Source organism: Myotis daubentonii, chromosome 7 (assembly GCF_963259705.1).
Source record: "Myotis daubentonii chromosome 7, mMyoDau2.1, whole genome shotgun sequence".
Lineage (NCBI taxonomy): Eukaryota > Metazoa > Chordata > Mammalia > Chiroptera > Vespertilionidae > Myotis > Myotis daubentonii.
The window spans coordinates 13,780,085-13,798,267 of NC_081846.1; the positions used below are offsets into that span (position 1 = coordinate 13,780,085).

The 18,183-nt window shown below is 37.9% G+C and overlaps 1 protein-coding gene across 3 annotated transcripts in view; it reads left to right on the plus strand.

Moving 5' to 3' along the window:
- ADAM23 (ADAM metallopeptidase domain 23) overlaps positions 1-18,183 on the plus strand; it is a 152,971-nt gene that overhangs the window by 94,931 nt on the left and 39,857 nt on the right. For all 3 annotated transcript variants that reach the window (XM_059702900.1, XM_059702899.1, XM_059702898.1), the window contains exons 9-15: positions 891-956; positions 6,817-6,888; positions 8,995-9,158; positions 10,634-10,718; positions 11,635-11,725; positions 13,994-14,042; positions 16,219-16,318. In XM_059702900.1, coding sequence (XP_059558883.1) covers positions 891-956; positions 6,817-6,888; positions 8,995-9,158; positions 10,634-10,718; positions 11,635-11,725; positions 13,994-14,042; positions 16,219-16,318 — 627 coding nt within the window. The remainder of the gene's footprint in view (positions 1-890; positions 957-6,816; positions 6,889-8,994; positions 9,159-10,633; positions 10,719-11,634; positions 11,726-13,993; positions 14,043-16,218; positions 16,319-18,183) is intronic.

Sequence of the window (18,183 nt, forward strand, 5' to 3'; positions counted from 1 at the left end):
ATGTATTTTTGTGTGTGAAAAAATTAGACCTCCATCCATCAAAAACTTAGTTGTAGGTGAAATCATCCTCTTTTTTGTGGTCCTATTTTTGTATTATGGTGATTATGGATACAGGTGTGTTTTTTCTCTCTCTCTCTCTTTTTTTTTTTTTCAAATTAGAGATATGTTTTTGCTTACTTTTAAAGATGTGGTTGGTAGTAATAAGTTTTACATAGGCTAATGACATTTCACTAAAGTCCATCCCTACCAAATGTAAAATGATCAGTGACCTTGTAGTTTTCTACTATGAAAAAGAAGTCCAACATAATGGCTAACATAGTTAGCCCTTGCTCTTAATGGATTATCTAGTAATAATAAAAATCTGGAAGAATTTAGAATATTGTAATTATTAGTATTTGTTCCTGTGAGAAGTTAAGAACTAGTACATTATTATTAGAATTTCACTCCGCTGAGTTAAGGTTTCTGTTTTACTACATTGGTACCTTTTCTCAATGAGCTCTACTATTCTGGGATAGGTTTTCCTTGAACTTTTAATAGATGTGAATTTTTATCACATCTTAATTGAGATTATTTACTTTTACAGAATTATACTGTATATTTTTCTCTAGGATATTTTTACATATAAAATAATATAAAAACAACATGGGGCTCTGTTCTCTGTCTTAATGAGTACTTTAATAATAGTTAAATATTGTTCTTTTCTGAATATTTGAATGTTCACTTACACCTTATGGTCACTTTTTTTCTATTTTTCTGAGCAAGTTTCTTCAAGGGTGTTTATAAAACTGGCAGCAAAGAGTTCTTCTGAAATTCAGAATCAATCTACGACGAAGCAGTCATCCTCAGAGAAGGTGCTATTATCTCTGACCATACATTTTTATATTCCACAGCCATCTCGTGGTGTGTTTGAAGAAATGAAATATTTGGAACTTATGATTGTTAATGATCACAAAACGGTAAGAGTATAGAACCAATGGGTTTTGAACCCAACAGCTTATTTGAGAAAGAGTACACTTCACTTTATATTCAGTTATTATTTGTTACTTTTTTAAAGCAAGATACTTAGATGTTTTATTTTTTGGAAATATTAAATGATTTCGTTTATTTTATGGTGTTTTGGAACACTGGGTTTTATAGAAATTTCAGAAGTCTCAACTTTCTCTGTTTAATAATGATTGTAATTGGTGGATTTAACTGGGTGGCATTTCTCACTTATCTTCATTTACAATTCTTATTCTCTACTTTCCTCCATCTATGTATGTGGTCACTGCTTTCTAATTTTGTTCCATGTCTTTGCTCTGCTAGCATGTTATTTTTCCTTACTAATTATTATTTTTTTGTTGCAGATATAATTATAGGAGATAAGCATATGTAATAAAGATATACCCAAAGAGAGTATCTTTAACTGATTATTTAAATACTGGAAAGATGAAGGTCAAAGTAAAATGTGATTCAATGTGGGTTTAAGTAACACCTAAAAGATACACGAAAAGATATATGAAAAAAGATATATAAAGATGGTTATTACTCTCTATTGACTTCTCACAAAGATAAAGTAGAAACTTTCTTAACCATATTCTACTTCTCCATTTCTCTCTCTCTTACCTTCACACAAGAATATGTTTTTCATTGATTCTAGAGAGAGAGAAGGGGAGAGAGAGAGAGAGAGAGAGAGAGAGAGAGAGAGAGAGAGATCGATGTGAGAGAGAAACACGGATCGGTTGCCTGCCGTACTCTCCCCAAACAAGATCGAACCTGAAGCCTGGAAATGTGCTCTGACTGGGAATCGAATCCAAGACCCAATGGTATGGGACGATGCTCTAACCAACTGAGCCACACTGGACAGGGCTTAACCGTTTCTCTTATAAAATATCTTGGCTGAAGCTTAGAGCATTGATCACTAGGCTATTTGTTAGTATACCCAATAATTTTGGCATGTTGGTAAATGTTTAACACCTGGCTCTTTGCGGGGGAAAAAAAAGCCTGATTTAACAAACTGAACAAGAATAATTTACATCTGTTTTTCAATATCTGGAGATTTGCTATTGGGTTTTGGAATAATGATCCCACTAAGAGTACTCATCATCTTTGTGCTAGATGAGGCAGCACAGTTATGTTGATACCTGTCACCCTTAGGTTGAAAATCAAGCTCTAATTTTTTTAGAAAACAAACTTCTTAAGGATTGTATTTGTTTATGAAGAAAAGGCAAATTTGGCACTTTAAATGTTAATTATTTTCAGTAATCAGAACATGTGAAAGTAAGTTTTATCATAAATGGAGATTGAACATTTTTCTTAGTATATGAAATTAGTTCTCATTCATGCAAGGAAATAGAAATATTGCGCTACATTTACATTCAAGGTTACTTTTTTAATGCAGAGTAACCTAATATTGGCTTGCTGAAAAAAATGCCCATATCTTATTTTGAACAAGCATCATATCAGTGGATTTCATTAGACCAAAAAAAAAAAAATCCCTCAATTTTGTAGAAGCATCTTAGTAGCTGGCTGGTGGAACCTAATTTGTGAGCCAATTATAGCCTTGATAAGGGTCGGCAAACATTTCTTTGAGCCAGTAATCTAAACATAAATATTAAAAACCATATTCTAATTGAAAAATGGTTGAAATACTTTAAAGTGCATGAAAAATGTTTTGCTTACACTTATTGCTCTATTCTTATGTGTACGTCAATAAGTGAAAATGTAATAGCTCAAATATTTTTCAATTTAAACCTCATTTGGTTTTTCTTATTTAAAAGCTATTGTTATTTATTTTTTTATTTTTATTTTTAAATTACAGTTTACATTCAATATTATTCTCTAATAGTTTTAGATGTAAAACAGAGTGAAAAACCACTATATTTTATAGGTACCTAATAAATTAAGAGTTATTAATAATCATGATTTATTAGGAATATACATAAACTCTTTTATAAGAATTATTAACTGAACAAGTTTATTTCCTATCTCAACCCAGACTAGCCATTGAATTCCAGTTATGTGATCGTGGCTATTTTTATTTGTCCTCTCTGAGCCTCACTTTCCACATTTATAAAATGGGGATAATAAAATCCACCTCCTAGAGTTGTGAAGAACAAATATTTCTTGTAGGAGAAAGACATACCATAGATCCTAGTACATGCTAGGTGGTTAGTTAACTGGAAGTTCAAGCGAACAAACCCTAGAGCTCACTGTGTCCTTATCTTACTTGCCCACTCTCTCAGCAGCACTGGACACAATTGATTATTCTCTCCTGTTTGAAACATTTTCTTCATCTCTAAGCTTCTGTGACACAACGGCTCTCCCACTTCACCAGCCATTTCTTCTTAGTCCCTTACATCTGACCTCTAGAATTACAAGAATGCCCTACAGCTTGGCTTGGGGCTCTCTTTTCTTTCGATAACTCCCCCCCAAAATGACCACTTCCAGTCTCAAGTCTTCAAATAATAGCATGACTTAAATTCATCACTCTTTATTCCTCTTGCCTTCTGAGTTCCATAGTTGCATATTCAACTGCTTACTTGACATCTGTACTTCAATAGTGAATAGGCATCTCACTTTACCATTTCTAAATCAGAACTCTTGGTTCCTGGGTCCTAAACATCTTTTTTTTTAAATATATTTTTATTGTTGATAGTATTACAGATATCTCCCATTTCCCTCCCCTTTACTCTCTCCTCCCAACCCCTACTCACCCCCCCTTCCAGGTCTTCACTACCCTATTGCCCATGTCCATGGACTATGCATATAAGTATATAAGTTCTTATAATTGAGGTCCTTGAGTTTAAAGTGAGGTCCTTAACTTCTTTTCTCTTAGTGTCTCTCATTATTTTAGACGGCACTACCATCCCCCCCAGCTATTCAAGTTCAAAACCTAGGAGACATCTTTTTATTCTTTTCTCACCTTTCACAGTCTCTATAAATGTCCAGCCTTTGTTACCTGTTACCTGGACTATTGTAATAATTTCTCAACAGGTCTCTGTTTCCATTTTTGAACTTACCTAATTCACTCAACTCATAGCAAGCAGAGTGATCTTTCTAAAAGGAAAATCAGAGACTTGAAAATTACGAACATGAAATAAATGAAAATCTCATCACATTTTGATAGACTTAAAAAGACTTTTATTTTACAACTTGCGTGTCATATTTCTCTTGACCATTATACTATAAAAAGAAGTTTCCAAAAAGGACAAATTTATATTCAGAAGGAAAATAAAATGTACCTTAATAGGTGTGTAACACCATTGCATAGAGGAGGTGTCAGCTAGTATTTTTCCTTTTTGTGATGTGTGCTTCCTAATGCCAAAGCTTTTTGTTAAAGTTTACGATTCAGTGGTACTTAGTACCTTTACTAAGTGGTGAACCATTACTTCTATCTAATTCCAAACATTTTCATCACCCCAAAGAGACTTTTGCTTTTTACTTTTAAAGATAAGCAACAAGCCCTAACCGGTTTGGCTCAGTGGATGGAGCATCGGCCTGCAGACTGAAAGGTCCCAGGTTCCATTCCGGTCAAGGGCATGTACCTTGGTTGCAGGCACATCCCCAGTGGGAGGTGTGCAGCAGGCAGCTGATCAACATTTCTCTCTCATCGATGTTTCTGACTCTCTATCCCTCTCCCTTCCTCTCTGTAAAAAAATCAATAAAATATATTTTAAAAAAAGAGAGGCAACAAGTATCACATGATCTTACTCAAATGTGGAATCTAATAAACAAAATAAAATGATGAACAAAATAGGCCCAGAGACATAGAAGCATGGAACAGACTGATGAATCTCAGAGGGAAGGTGGGGTGGGGAGGGGGGAGTGGGTGGGGGGAGTGAGAAGAGACCAACCAAAGAACTTGTATGCATATATGCATAATCCATGGATACAGACAGTAGGGTAGTGGAGGCCTGGGGTAGAGGGGGAAGGGTCTATAATGGGTCAATGGGAAAAAAAGGGGGACGTATGTAATACTTTCAACAATAAAGGTGGTTTTTTTTTTTAAATAGGCAACTTAAAATGCTGAGCTACTTATAGCAAGTTCTTTATGCTCCATTTATTAAAAAAAAAAAACGCCAACCTGTTAAAATGTCCCGTGTCTACATGGTGGGAGGGACTAGGGGTCTCCCTGGACCATCTTTTATAGAGACATTAATCTTATTCATGAGGGCTCTACCCTCATGACCTAAGTACTTCCAAAGGTTCCACCTCCTAATACCATCATTTTGGGGGTTTGGATTTCAATATATGAATTTTGGGGCAGATGCAAACATTCACACCAAAGCAAATGTTGTGAATATAATCATTATAAAATTAATGAATGCTACTAATAACAAACACAATACTAATTTATTGAACATTTATCATGGGCTGATTAGTGTGCTTAGTATTATCAAAAATAAATATCAGAAATGTAACCATTAAGATATATATTCTTTGTTTAAAAAATATAGTAACAGAGTTAGTTTATAATGTGAAAGTGGAAAAGGAGGAAAAAAAAACGTATCATGGTTTTCCAATGTGGAAATATTTTTAATCTTGATGAAGGGTGCATTATTTTAATAATTATAATTGAAGCACATTTTTAAAACTTATGGTGCAAATTTGATTTGGTAGTTTGGGAATTTTTTTTTTTGTTCGTTTGTTTGTTTTTTTGCTCAGTAGAGGGCATGACGCCCCTGTGTATACTTTTGTTTTTAAATATCCTCTCTAAGACATTCTAAGCAAAGTACTCCTTGCTAAAACTGTAGCCCTTCAGATATTGCTTCACAATTATTCTATTAATTTATTTTTTCTTAAATGATCACGAGCTATCGTCACATTTCACTTTTACTTTATGTCTCTTCTTGTTCTAACTTTGAGCAGTCAAAAGCAAAAGGCTTCATTTGGAGGAGGCATTCTTCTGAAAGAATATACTAGAATGTATGACAGATACATTCCATATCATGGACAATATTTAAAGTGCTACCTAAGAAATTTTCTTGATCTGTGTGTGGCCCTTGAGTTTAAAGTGAGGAGGGTGTCCGATTGGGACTAAATTTATTGGTGTAAGCCCTTTATAAGCCGGGAAGGTTGTTTCATTGAAAATGAAAGGGTTGTATTTATAGACATTAAGACTGAAATAACTTCCTTCTCAGGAGTAAAGCTTGTCACACATATTTCTGTCGGCCGTCTGTGTTACCAGGAATATCCTGGATGTTTTAGATCATCAGAGTTTTGCTGCCTAACACAGAAATAAATAACACCACCAGATCCACTAAATTCTTAATTTTAATCCCCAATTTCTACTGCTGCTATGAGATTCCTGCTTTTATAGAATTTTCATATTTACCATTAAATTATGATTTGGTTCATTTTGTTCATTGGATGGCACATGGAAGTGAAATCATATGGTACTTGTCTTTCTCTGACTGGCTTATTTCACTTAGCATAATGCTCTCCAGGTCCCTCCATGTTGTTCCAAAGAGCAGTGATGGACTCATAGATAGAGAGCAGTCTGTCCGCTGTTGGAGGGGAGGGTGGCGCTGGGGAGGAGGGGGAGGGATTAAGCAAAAGAGGGGAAAAATGAGAAAAACTCATGGACACGAACAACAGTGTGGTGATTGCCAGGGGTGGGAGGTGGAGGAAAGTAGAGGAAGGCTATCGGGGGAATAAATGGTGATGGGTGGAAATCTGACTTGGGGTCAAATACAGTGTACAAATGATGTGTTGTAGAATTGTGCACCTGAAACCTGTAGAATTGTGTTAACCAGTGTCCCCCCCAATCGATTCAATAAAAAGGAAAAAAAAATTATGATTTGGCGTTGACTGATATCTCTTTTTCCTCTCCAGTATAAGAAGTATCGCTCTTCTCATGCACACACCAACAACTTTGCAAAGTCTGTGGTCAACCTCGTAGATTCTGTAAGTATCCCGTTTTCTCGAACCTCTGTTTCCAAGGTGAAATGCTTTACATCTCTATGTGCTTACTTGTTGCTTTAGTTCTTGCTTGAGCAAAAGTGAAAATTCCATCCTTAAGTTCATCTGGCTGAGGAATTATAGAGTGGTCTGCTTCACAAAGAGTAGTGTTGTCAGAGTTTCAGGAGACTATTGAGCTATTCATGGAATTCCAAAAATCCATGAGAGTTGCTTCTAAGTGATGTCTGGACCTCATTGTCTCCAGAGCTTAAGGAGGACAAAAATCCTGGAGAAAATTAACTACCAAGAAGAGTGTCAATTCAACCTGACAAAGGAGACTTTGTTCGTAATAATCAATTGAGCTTATTGACTTAAACATATCGCAGAAGCACTCTAATAGATTGAGGTGGACCATGTTTGAAGGGTATAGGAAATACAAAAATAAATTTTTTAAAAGAACTCAAATTTATCTTCTTACTGTTCCCTTAGTAGAATGTTTCAGACTTCATTTCCAGGTGACAGAATTAAGTGTGTCCCCACACAAAACGGATTTGAAACAGTAAAATACATATCTCCTTACAAAGACCTCAAACTAAAAACTTTTATGTTGATAATTTTTTCTCTTATTTTGTAAATTACAGGGAATGATGGTTAAGATTTTCTTGCTTTTTCCTGTTAGGTAGGCACTCCGTGGATGTGAATATTATTCATTGTGTTCCAATAAATTGCTCATTAGACGAGTCATCAATTAAAGATAGCATACTCCTTTGTGTATTCCAATGTTAAGTGCTATTTTGTTCAGCTAAATATATTTTTATCTGATACTTATTGTTATGTTCCCTCTTAACTAGGGGGGAAAAAAACCTTTTTATAAATTGCCGAATACTTAAATACTTATTTTCTCCAAAGAACTGCCTTCTTTTCTGCCCTTTAAACAGTCCAAAACCCCCAACCCTATAAAGACTCATAGCGTAGAATGCCTGGTAGGCACAGCTGGAGGGGCACAGAGTGTCGTATGGAGTTAGGATTGAAATTCTGAAAGCCACTTTGTACCTGGTTTCCTTTAATTTCAGCTCTTGTCAGTCTTCTGAGAGGAAAATTATAAGTGAATATGGAAATGAGAATATTAAACACACCTTTCCCCCTGCCAAAGCTGTTTACTTGGCAGCATTCCTCTGTTAGTCATTTCAGCATGATTGAACCGAATCACATCTTGCAAAGTGTAATTTGTATTTTGGATTGCCATATAAGGTTCTGAAGCTGAACAATTGATTTTGAAAAGACATTACATTTCACTTGCTCCTTGTAGAAATCATTTCTGCTTCAGGTTGATTTAGGCATGCTGCGACTCCCGCTCTGCAGTGTGTTCAAAGGTCAGCCGTTATTTTCTTAATTAGCTTGGAAATAGGACAAAATGACAACATTCATTGAAATTGCTTAATTATGTGAATTATTTAGCTACCGGGCCTGAAGTAGAGAAAGAGAGTGGAGAGACACAATGGAAACGCTGTGAGTGATGCCACCCTGTGGTGAAGGTGAAATGGTGATACAAATCTGCTCTTTCCTCTTCTGGCCTCGGCTCTGGGATTCTTTCCCAGTGCTGTTTTACTTTTCATTTCACAAAGCGTCCAAGGGCAAGCCAGCCATGCGGTTGGTGCTTATCCAAGGATTTAGTGATCGGTTCCAGTCTTGTAGGAGTAACTGGTCATACTACACTACCCAGGGCTGATGAATTTGGTTCCAACCTGTTACCTCCTATGAGGTTTGGGAGGGTGTTTTTTCTGAACCCTGTTTTGAATTTATATCCAGGCTTTAGAATCTTGACATCCCTCCTATCTATCCTGAAGTGAGATGCCTGGCCACTAACGGTGCTGATTTCAGATGAAAACAATCTTATAGGAGAAGCCAAATTGTGTGATTGTTCATTGTTATTGTTGCTCTTGGAAAATGGAAAGGAAATGAAGATTCTCTCGAATGAGCCAATTATGACCTCGTGTTCTCCTCTCCCCTCCCCTCCCCTCCCCTCCCATCTTCCCGCCGACTCTGAATCACTGATTGTGCACGTTTGACCCAGTGTTTTCCTCTTGCACCTGTCCTGTTGTGTCCCCTCAGATTTACAAGGAGCAGCTCAACACCAGGGTTGTCCTAGTGGCTGTGGAGACCTGGACTGAGAAGGATCACATCGACATCACCACCAACCTTGTGCAGATGCTCCATGAATTCTCCAAATACCGGCAGCGCATCAAGCAGCACGCCGATGCTGTGCATCTCATCTCGTATGTGCCCACCATCTTTGGTTTGACATTGGTCTTTGTCCCTTTATTTTATGAGTTAAGTTCTATATCAATATATCGATTTTGAACAAGACTGATGTTGAGCCCTAGCTGGTTTGGCTTGGTGGATAGAGCGTTGGCCTGTGGACTGAAAGGTCCCAGGTTCGATTCCAGTCAGGGACACATGCCTGGGTTGTGGGCTTGATCCCCCAGTAGGGGGCATCCAGGAGGCAACCGGTGGGTAATACTCTCTCATCATTGATGTTTCTATCTCTCTCTCCCTCTCCCTTTCTCTCTGAAATCTAAATCTCTCTGAAATATAAAAATATATTAAAAGAAAAAGAGAGTGATGTTGATTCCTCTCTCCATTAAATGAGAAGCATGGAGGAAGGCAGTCTGGTGCCGGGAGGCTGCTGGTTCCATAGTCATTAGATCTACCTTCAGAGCATATCCCTACCTTCAGACCTTCCACCCACAAGGTCACCTCATGATTCAAGGTGGTTGCTGGTGCTCCAGCCTTTATTACAGGGCAGGAATGATGGTCCTGGAGGATTGTAAGAAGGCATGCCTTCCGCTGAATTAGTTCCTTTGAAGCAGATTTCCTAAAAGCTTGCACACATTAGTGTCACCAAGAAATCATTTGTTAATTTTTTTTTTAAAATCCTCACCTGAGGATATTTTTTCCATTGATTTTTAGAGAGAGTGGAGGGGAGGAAGGGGAAGAGAGAGAAAAAAACAGAAGCATAGATGTGAGAGAGACACATCAATTGGTTGCCTCCCATATGTGCCCCAATTGTGCTGGGGATGAACCCTTGACTGGCCATCAAATCTGAGACTCTTTAGTGAGCGGGCCTAAGCTCTGTGTTGAGGAACACAGGCCAGGGCTGCTAAATATTACTCATATGGCTATACTGAGCTGCAAGAGAGGCTAGGAAATATAGACTTTTCAAGTGAATTATTGAATAAAATTGAACTATCACTGAGGAACAGAGGTACCATATTTTCTGGTGTGTAATAGGTGTTCCCCACATACGGTGAGGCTGTTTTCAGACAGTTCTCTAAGGTTCTCTCCTGGGATCAAACCAATCAAAGTTTCCTTCCTTTCCTCTCACCTTTACTGTTTACTTTCTTTTCTTCCAGTCTTTAATCAACATTTTGTAATAATCAGCAATATTTTTGTATAACTACTAGATAGTCTCTATTGGAAGAAAATCAAGAGTTTGTGTTCTCAATTCCTGAGTTCATACATGATGCTTAGTAGGGGCTCAGTTAATATTTGCTTAACTGAGATTATTAACATAACATAAATTTAAAGGTTTTTATGACAGCATAAATTTCAGTGTTTTTAAAATGCAGTTTTTGATTATTGTGAAGGAGGATGATTTGGGGGTGTTCATTGTAGGAGAGTAGACATGTTTGGGGAGAGCTTATGTGATGGTCACTACATTGGCTTCCTAATACCGATTTTCTTCCTTAAGGCGCGTGACATTCCACTATAAGAGAAGCAGTCTGAGTTACTTCGGAGGTGTCTGTTCTCGCACAAGGGGAGTTGGTGTGAATGAGGTAAAATTTGTCAGTGTTCTTAAAGTAGAGCTTTATCTTTGCATCTGATCTGATCCCCCTCCCACCCCACCCCGTGGCCCAGTTTGCATCCTTCCTCAGGCCTGTTTAGAATGATAATGATGAGAATACAGTATGAATGTTTACATTCATAAATAAACCTTGTAAGAGAAGAGGTATTGTTTCATTTTATAATGATAGTTTTCCTTTTTATCAGGCAAGTACAAGCCAAAGAGGTTTTTTTGGCCTCTATAGATACATTTTTACAAGCTTGTTAATCCCTTACAATTATTTTTGAAAATTATAATGCTCTTTTGCCCACGTTAGGTTTAACTCATTTATATGAAAGAATTTGTGATTGTATCTACTCAGCATCTCTGTTTTGTCCCTATGTAATTATTTTATATTTATGCCTTCTACCTACCTATCTGTAGAAGTAATTGAAGCAATTATTTCCTTAATCTCAGTATCTTCATTTATGTAATGAAAATTCTGATAACAGTTGGCAGTAGCACCCAAAAAGCCGAACCAACTGTATCTAAACCTTGAGCCATACCAGAGCATTCCAGCTTATCCTCATGACCATCCTTCAGTGGAGTCCTCTTGACATGCTTCTAGGAAGTTGAATTTATTCTTGGTTTGATATGAGTTGAGTTGGGGCACAACCTTTTATGACTTGTATGTTACAATATCATGTGAGAGGAGAGCATAAGGTTTGGAGAGGTGCCATGTAGTAACAGAGGCTTTCTGCTTCCTGGGCTCAGTTGCCAGGAAGAAGTGATAAAGGAGCAGATGCTGCTTTCTGATGCTGTGAGGCTCTTAGGGAACTGAGATGTTACATGGTGATGATGAAGAAATAATAACTAGTTTTGTGCACTCTCTCAAATGTTTCCCACACACTTTCAACTCTGAAAAACAGTATGGTCTTCCAATGGCAGTGGCACAAGTATTATCGCAGAGCCTGGCTCAAAACCTTGGAATCCAATGGGAACCTTCTAGCAGAAAGCCAAGTATGTACACCGACCTTCTCACTCACTTGCATGTCTGTGTAATGCATGACCAGTTAACAAATGCATATGCTTCTTTTCTAAGTCATTGTCGTTTAATTGTAGCATATCTCCTTCCTCTAAAACAATGATAAGATGAGCAACTCAAGGTAATTCTTATTATGTTTGGGTTGTAGAAATGTCTTTTTTTCAAAGTCCCCAGAAGCATACTCACTTTCTCAGAGTATTATCAGCGTTCTCATACTGTGAAGTGTTGGGGGTGGTGACACCTCACCCTTTGGGTTCTAACCACCTAGTATGGACACACGATGCCCCAGGGGGCTCCATCACTAGTTTAATAAGAGTACAGGTGGATCAGGAAATAGCTTAGATCCAGAGTCAAAAAGGAGCTCAAACCCCACTTACCTACTACCTACCTACCTCTAATTAAACTCATCCACCAGTCCTAGCAAGAAACGATAGAGAAGAAGCCTCCCGGACAGGAGGTCCTGATGCAGGGCCTTGTGAGCTTGGGGGCAGGTGGTAGAGGATATGCTCTAGTGGGCAGGCAGGGCCGAGAGGAGTGCAAACAGCCACAGATCCTAGCCGGGAGGAAAATGCAGCCAGTGCCTGGGGGGTGTTCCTCTGGTTGTTGACCAGATGAGAGGTGGATGGAAAGGCAGACCTGAGTTTCCAGTGGCAGAGTGTCTAAGGCCCACAGTAGTGTTAGGGGTCCATGAAAAATTTTAACTTCTTTAAAAATCAGAATAAAATCCACTGTGGATAATATTCCTCTTTATACCAACACAATAATAAAATATAATTTCTAATACATTTTGTGGTAGAAGGCAAAAGTGCCCAGGACTCACATAATGTAATCCCATGGAAGGAAAGACCAAGGTGTTCGCTCAAATTATTCTCTTACTTTGGAATGAAATGGAAGTTTCCTTCCCCTGTGAAAATATCAGACACCAGGCGTAAACATTCCCGCTCCCCAACCTCCCCAAAGAAGGAAAGAATAGAAATGTACCTTAACATGTACATTTGGTACTTTTTGACTACTATCAAATAATTGTCCTGAATGCATGGTATTATGGAAACTTGAAGTAAATATCCAGGAGCTTCTCGATGGGCATCACATTATGGGTATGTTAAGTTTAGTGGCACTTATCTCCAGACTTTCATTTATCAACATCTTGCTCAGAGTATTTGCTTTCCTAAGAAAACAGTACACACCAAAGAAAGTTCAGCAGCTGGCTTAGATGCCTTAAAACCAGAAAGGAGTAGGACCAGGTTTCCCACCTTAATTGAAAACCCTGAAGCCAGGAAGAGGCCAGTGCTGGGGTCAGCTGAGAGGTGGTACTGAGTTGGATGATGGGATAGGGTGAGAAATAGTGTTCATTAGTGCCTGGCATAGTTCCTTCCTTCCTAAAATTCTTAATTCCTTTGTGAATTGTTTGTTTAGCTAGATAATTATTAGTTTTGAGCTTTTGATGATAAAAAATCAATTTGGGAGTCTTTCTTTAAAATTATGATAGAAAAGAGAATAGGGAAAAATAAGTGACAAAAATAGCCCTTCACAATATCAATATGTCAGTCTTTGGTATCTATGCTAATGATTGTTATTTAATGTAAATGATTATCTACATGTCTGTTTTAGGTGACTCTCTCTTACCAAACCGTTTAGCATAGCGTTCTTCAGGTCTCTGGCCGATCCCTGTTCTGACCATAGCAAATTGGACTCTTTAACTTCCAGTATGCTCTGGGAGCAGTACAGCGATGATGGCTCATTGCATTTGTGCCGTAGAGCAGTGCAGTGGACAGAGAGCTCACAGGTTACCACGTCATGTGAGCCCCAGGACCACCCTGGCATCTAAGCAGAGAGACACCTTCCCCATTTCAGAGGTGGAAACACTGAACCCCAAGACATGCTAAGTCGCTTCCCTATGGGACCCTTTCACCAAGGAGAACTGGGACCACAGCTTTCTGTGGTCCAGACCAGGGTACTTTTCATTCAACATTGGAACGAGGAATTTAAGTGAGTTATCTGAGTTACAATAATGAGGAGAGGCACAATTGTATTTCTTGCCGGCTGTTAGGAGGTGACCTTTACTTCTGGAAAGAATGAAGACGTATTGATTTAAAGGAAGTCGATTTTGCTCTGTGAGACGTCACTGTCTGTACCTAGGAGTGGAATTAGAATTAAGAAATTATTGAAGAGCTGTAATGCAAATGACAGATGTGACTTTCGTTGTTTCTCTTTTCTTCTGTTGCTTTGTTTCTTTGGACTAGAATGTGACTGCACAGAATCCTGGGGAGGCTGCATAATGGAGGAAACAGGGTAAATTTTCATATACGTGCGTTTGATGAATGTCTTTCACTGAATTGCTGCATATAATTAGATACACAATCTCTTGGTACTGGCCTTTTAAGCTAAGCACTTAGTATAAATTCAATAATTAATTATCTGATATTTTAAAAATGAAAGGACTAATTTACTTTATGTTTTAATTTTTTATTTAAAGTTGATGATCAGTGTAAGATATAGTAACTACTTCTATGTCTATTAACCCTTAAAGATAGCACAGTATTAAATGCTTCTAAGTTTAATAGAGATATTAATTTTTCAGTACACTTAGAATAAAAGCTGGTTGTCTACCTGAAGCAGTCAGTGAAAACCAATTTAGTCATCAATTTATATCTTAAGGAACTCACCAATAGATATGTTGCTGTAATAAAAATTATACTGTACTGCTTATATAACCAATAATTTTTTTTATTATTAAGACAGATCGTGTCTAAATTAGGTAGTCTTCTACTGATAGACATTTGAACATTTCCTCACCTACCTCCTGTCTGTCCCAGAGCTGCCATTGCTTCTGTGCACCGAGGCCTGGGAACATTGTCCTCTTTCCCAGGGACCCTTCCCCCAGGGCAACCTCTGTCCCAAGGCCCCTAAGCTAGAATCTTCTTATAGATGGGAGAGGTTTCTCACCCTTGTGCCCCTCCTACTTCTTGGCCCCATTCCCGACATCTGCTCAACACATCGGCCATTTCTAGTGCTACACCCATCCCTAAGCGCCCCAGTTGCCAGAAACCTGAGCTGTTTGGACAGAGACCTTTCCTTATTCTCCCACCAGGAGTTCAGCTCATAGGACAGACAGGAGTGTGAGCCTGAGGGTTTGCAGGGGGAGCCAGCCATTCTGCCTGCTATTTTAGAACACAGAAACGGCATAGCCCCTTGCTGTTGAACCACAGTTTAGTAATATTATGGCTTTTAAGCAGGCTTTTTGGAGGACTGCTATAGGAAAGTAACACTACTTATAATATTGGTTCTATAGGTCGGTATCTAAACTCCCAATTTCAAAATGACTTTTTTCTTTTTATTAAGTTCATTGGGGTGACATTTATTAATAAGATGTATAAGTTTCAAGTATAAATTTTTATGATATATGATCTTCATATTGCATTGTGTGCCCACCATCCAAAGTCAAATCATCTTCATTCACCATGTATTTGATCCCCTTTAAATGAATTTTTTGAGACTACATATAGGATATGATAAAACTGACATTAATATTTATTTTTTCAAGTACATATTTCTGTGTAGTTCTTGTAACAGATTACTGTCAACAATGGCAGATTTCACCTTCTATACACTGCCCTCATATATCAGGATACAGAGAATTATTGGATTACCTCCTGGCATAAGTGGCCTTTCAAATTTCAAATCAAGTCCTATTACAAATATGCTCGAGGAATTAATGTGCGTGATTTAGTTTAACCTTGACTATGTGTATAACATTCCCCTATGTACTGACAGACATAGAGATAGTAATTTGATTAATCAAATCATAGAGAAGCTCATATTGTAATCCTACTAAATCATGAATGTCACCTAATAATAGTATTTGTGATTGAGAACAGGGAGCTATTATTCACAGGAGCTTACCCTAATTCTGTTTGTATTGTGTGTGTGTGTGTACACTAAAAGCATATATGCATGTACACACAGATATATATGGCCTAATACATTCTTTTAGGGTTTTCTTGTTCACCGGAATTGTTTTGTGGAAGCTTGCATTATACAATCATTAATAATTGACCTTTACAACTCCCTCCTCAAAAAAAAAAAATCCAGTGGGTTCCTGAGGTCTTTTTATTCAGGACAGAGGCAAAAGAGTGCCTACCTTTATTGAGACAGAGCAAATAAAAATGACCACATGTTAAAATACAGGCTTAATGAAAAAGTTGTGTGATGAGCTTTTCAAAAAGTCTTTGAAAGCCAGGCATGAAAAAGCTTGGATGCTGAGGAGGTTGTCCCCTAGCCCCCAGGTTATTTTTATAAACTCGATCACACATACTTTGCCGATTTGAACATAAGAATCTTGTCAAAATTTGTGTAGAATCATCTGAGTCCAGAGTGAACATTTTGTTCTAAATCCAGGGTTTTAATTTTCTTCTCCGATGACTTCTTTTGGGAAGTTATTTACATAATTGATTCTTTATTTCCTCAGGGTATCCCATTCCAGAAAATTCTCAAAGTGCAGCATTTTGGAATATAGAGACTTTTTGCAGAGAGGGGGTGGAGCCTGCCTTTTCAACAGGCCAACGAAGGTTAGTAACTTAGGAAGTATAATATTCTCTCTCTCTCTCTCTCTCTCTCACACACACACACACACACACACACACACACACACACACACACACAGTGGAATAGCGCCAAGTATCACTTGTCTTGGAAAGCAGGGTTGTTGTCAATAAGTTAATATTTACTTACCAAAGGCTTTCTCATGTTGAAGAGTGAGACCTGTTTAAATGAACTATAATTTTACTGTTCTGAATCTGTTTTTTAGCACTAGCTGCTGCACCCTCTCCCAACCCTCTCCCTGAAACAATCTTTTAATTAAAATATATTTGAAATTTCAGGTTAGGGATTTTACTCTGCTACTAAGAAGTAGTGGATTACATTAAGATATATTGCTTTAACATTTCTCTGACAAAAATTGCATTTGGCCTTAACATTCTCTCTAGGGGTATAACTAATGTCTTGGCCCTCTCCTCCCCTCTCCTCCCCTCCCCTTCCCTTCCCTTTCCCTTCCCCTCTTCTTCCTTCCCTTCCCATCCCCTCCTCTCCTCCCTCCATCCTTCCATCCATCCTATCTTTCTTTTTTTAAAATATATTTTTATTGATATTCAGAGAGAGGAAAGGAAGGGAGAAGGATAGAGAGACAGAAACATCAATGAGAGAGACACATGGATTGGCTGTCTCCTGAACAGCCCTCTATTGGGGTCAGATCGAGTCAAACCGAGGACCTCTGGTCCATGGGTCAGTGCTCAACCACTGAACCACACCAGCTGGGCCTTTCTTCCCCTCCCTTCCTCTCTCCCTCCCTCCCTTCCTTCTTTCCTTCCTTCCTTCCTCTCTCTCATAGTCTGTTCTCCCAGAAAAGAAGCATTTCTAATATCAGAGAGCAAAAATATGGGCCAAGTATTTATGGATCCCATTAACACATATATGTTATGTTACACAGTCTCTTTACTTGGGAAGGTCCACATTGTCAATTGACATTTCATTGAAGTTCATATATACAGTGTCATAATCCCTTATCCACAGATTCCTTCATTCAAAAGCTCTGAAAACTGGAAGCGTTTTTATTAGTTTGCAGAAGACACAATGGACAGTGACACTTGTCCTGAACTGAAAATCTTTATCCCTCATAGTGTGAACATTTGTTCTTGCTGTGGAAATATTAATGTGTTTGATTATAGGGCATCCAACAGGCCCCTCAGGGTTATTACATGGAACATGGTAAATGCATCATACTTTTCTAAAATCCAGAAAAGCCAGAATCCTCAAATTCACCAGATATAAAGCTTTTGGTATGGGACTACAGACATATAGTAATATGTTTGGAAAAAGTTGCTCAACAGACAAAAAGACAGGGTTGGTGCTAATTAGCAGATGGTATAGACATTCTAACATTGCACATTTCATATTTCCTTTAAGTCAAAACAAGTCCATTGCTATACAAAGTGTTTAACACTCTGCAAATTGAGAGAGCAGTGAAATCATGTTAGCCTTTAAAAAAAAATCAGTACTAATGTGGGTAACTGACAGAATAATTTATTCCTATCCCCATAATTAAGTGATACTGCTATAGCCAGGGGATGGTAGTTTGATGCCTTGACATTTGTATAGAATCTAAGTAAGGCTGCAGAAAAAGAAATAGGAATTTTAAAGTGAACTTGCATCATTAAAACTTGGCTGCCTGCCTTTTATGACATTCATCTCAATGCAACAGAAACCTGACAACTCCAGAGTGTATAAAATGGATGCAATGAGTAATGATGAATTAATGTGAGCAACTGGTATTTTGAATGCAATGCATGTGGCCAATTTTACCTGCCTTGCAGCTCACCAACTAATTATAAGCATCACACGTGAGGCAACAACACTGAGTTGTTGGGAAAGGTTAAGA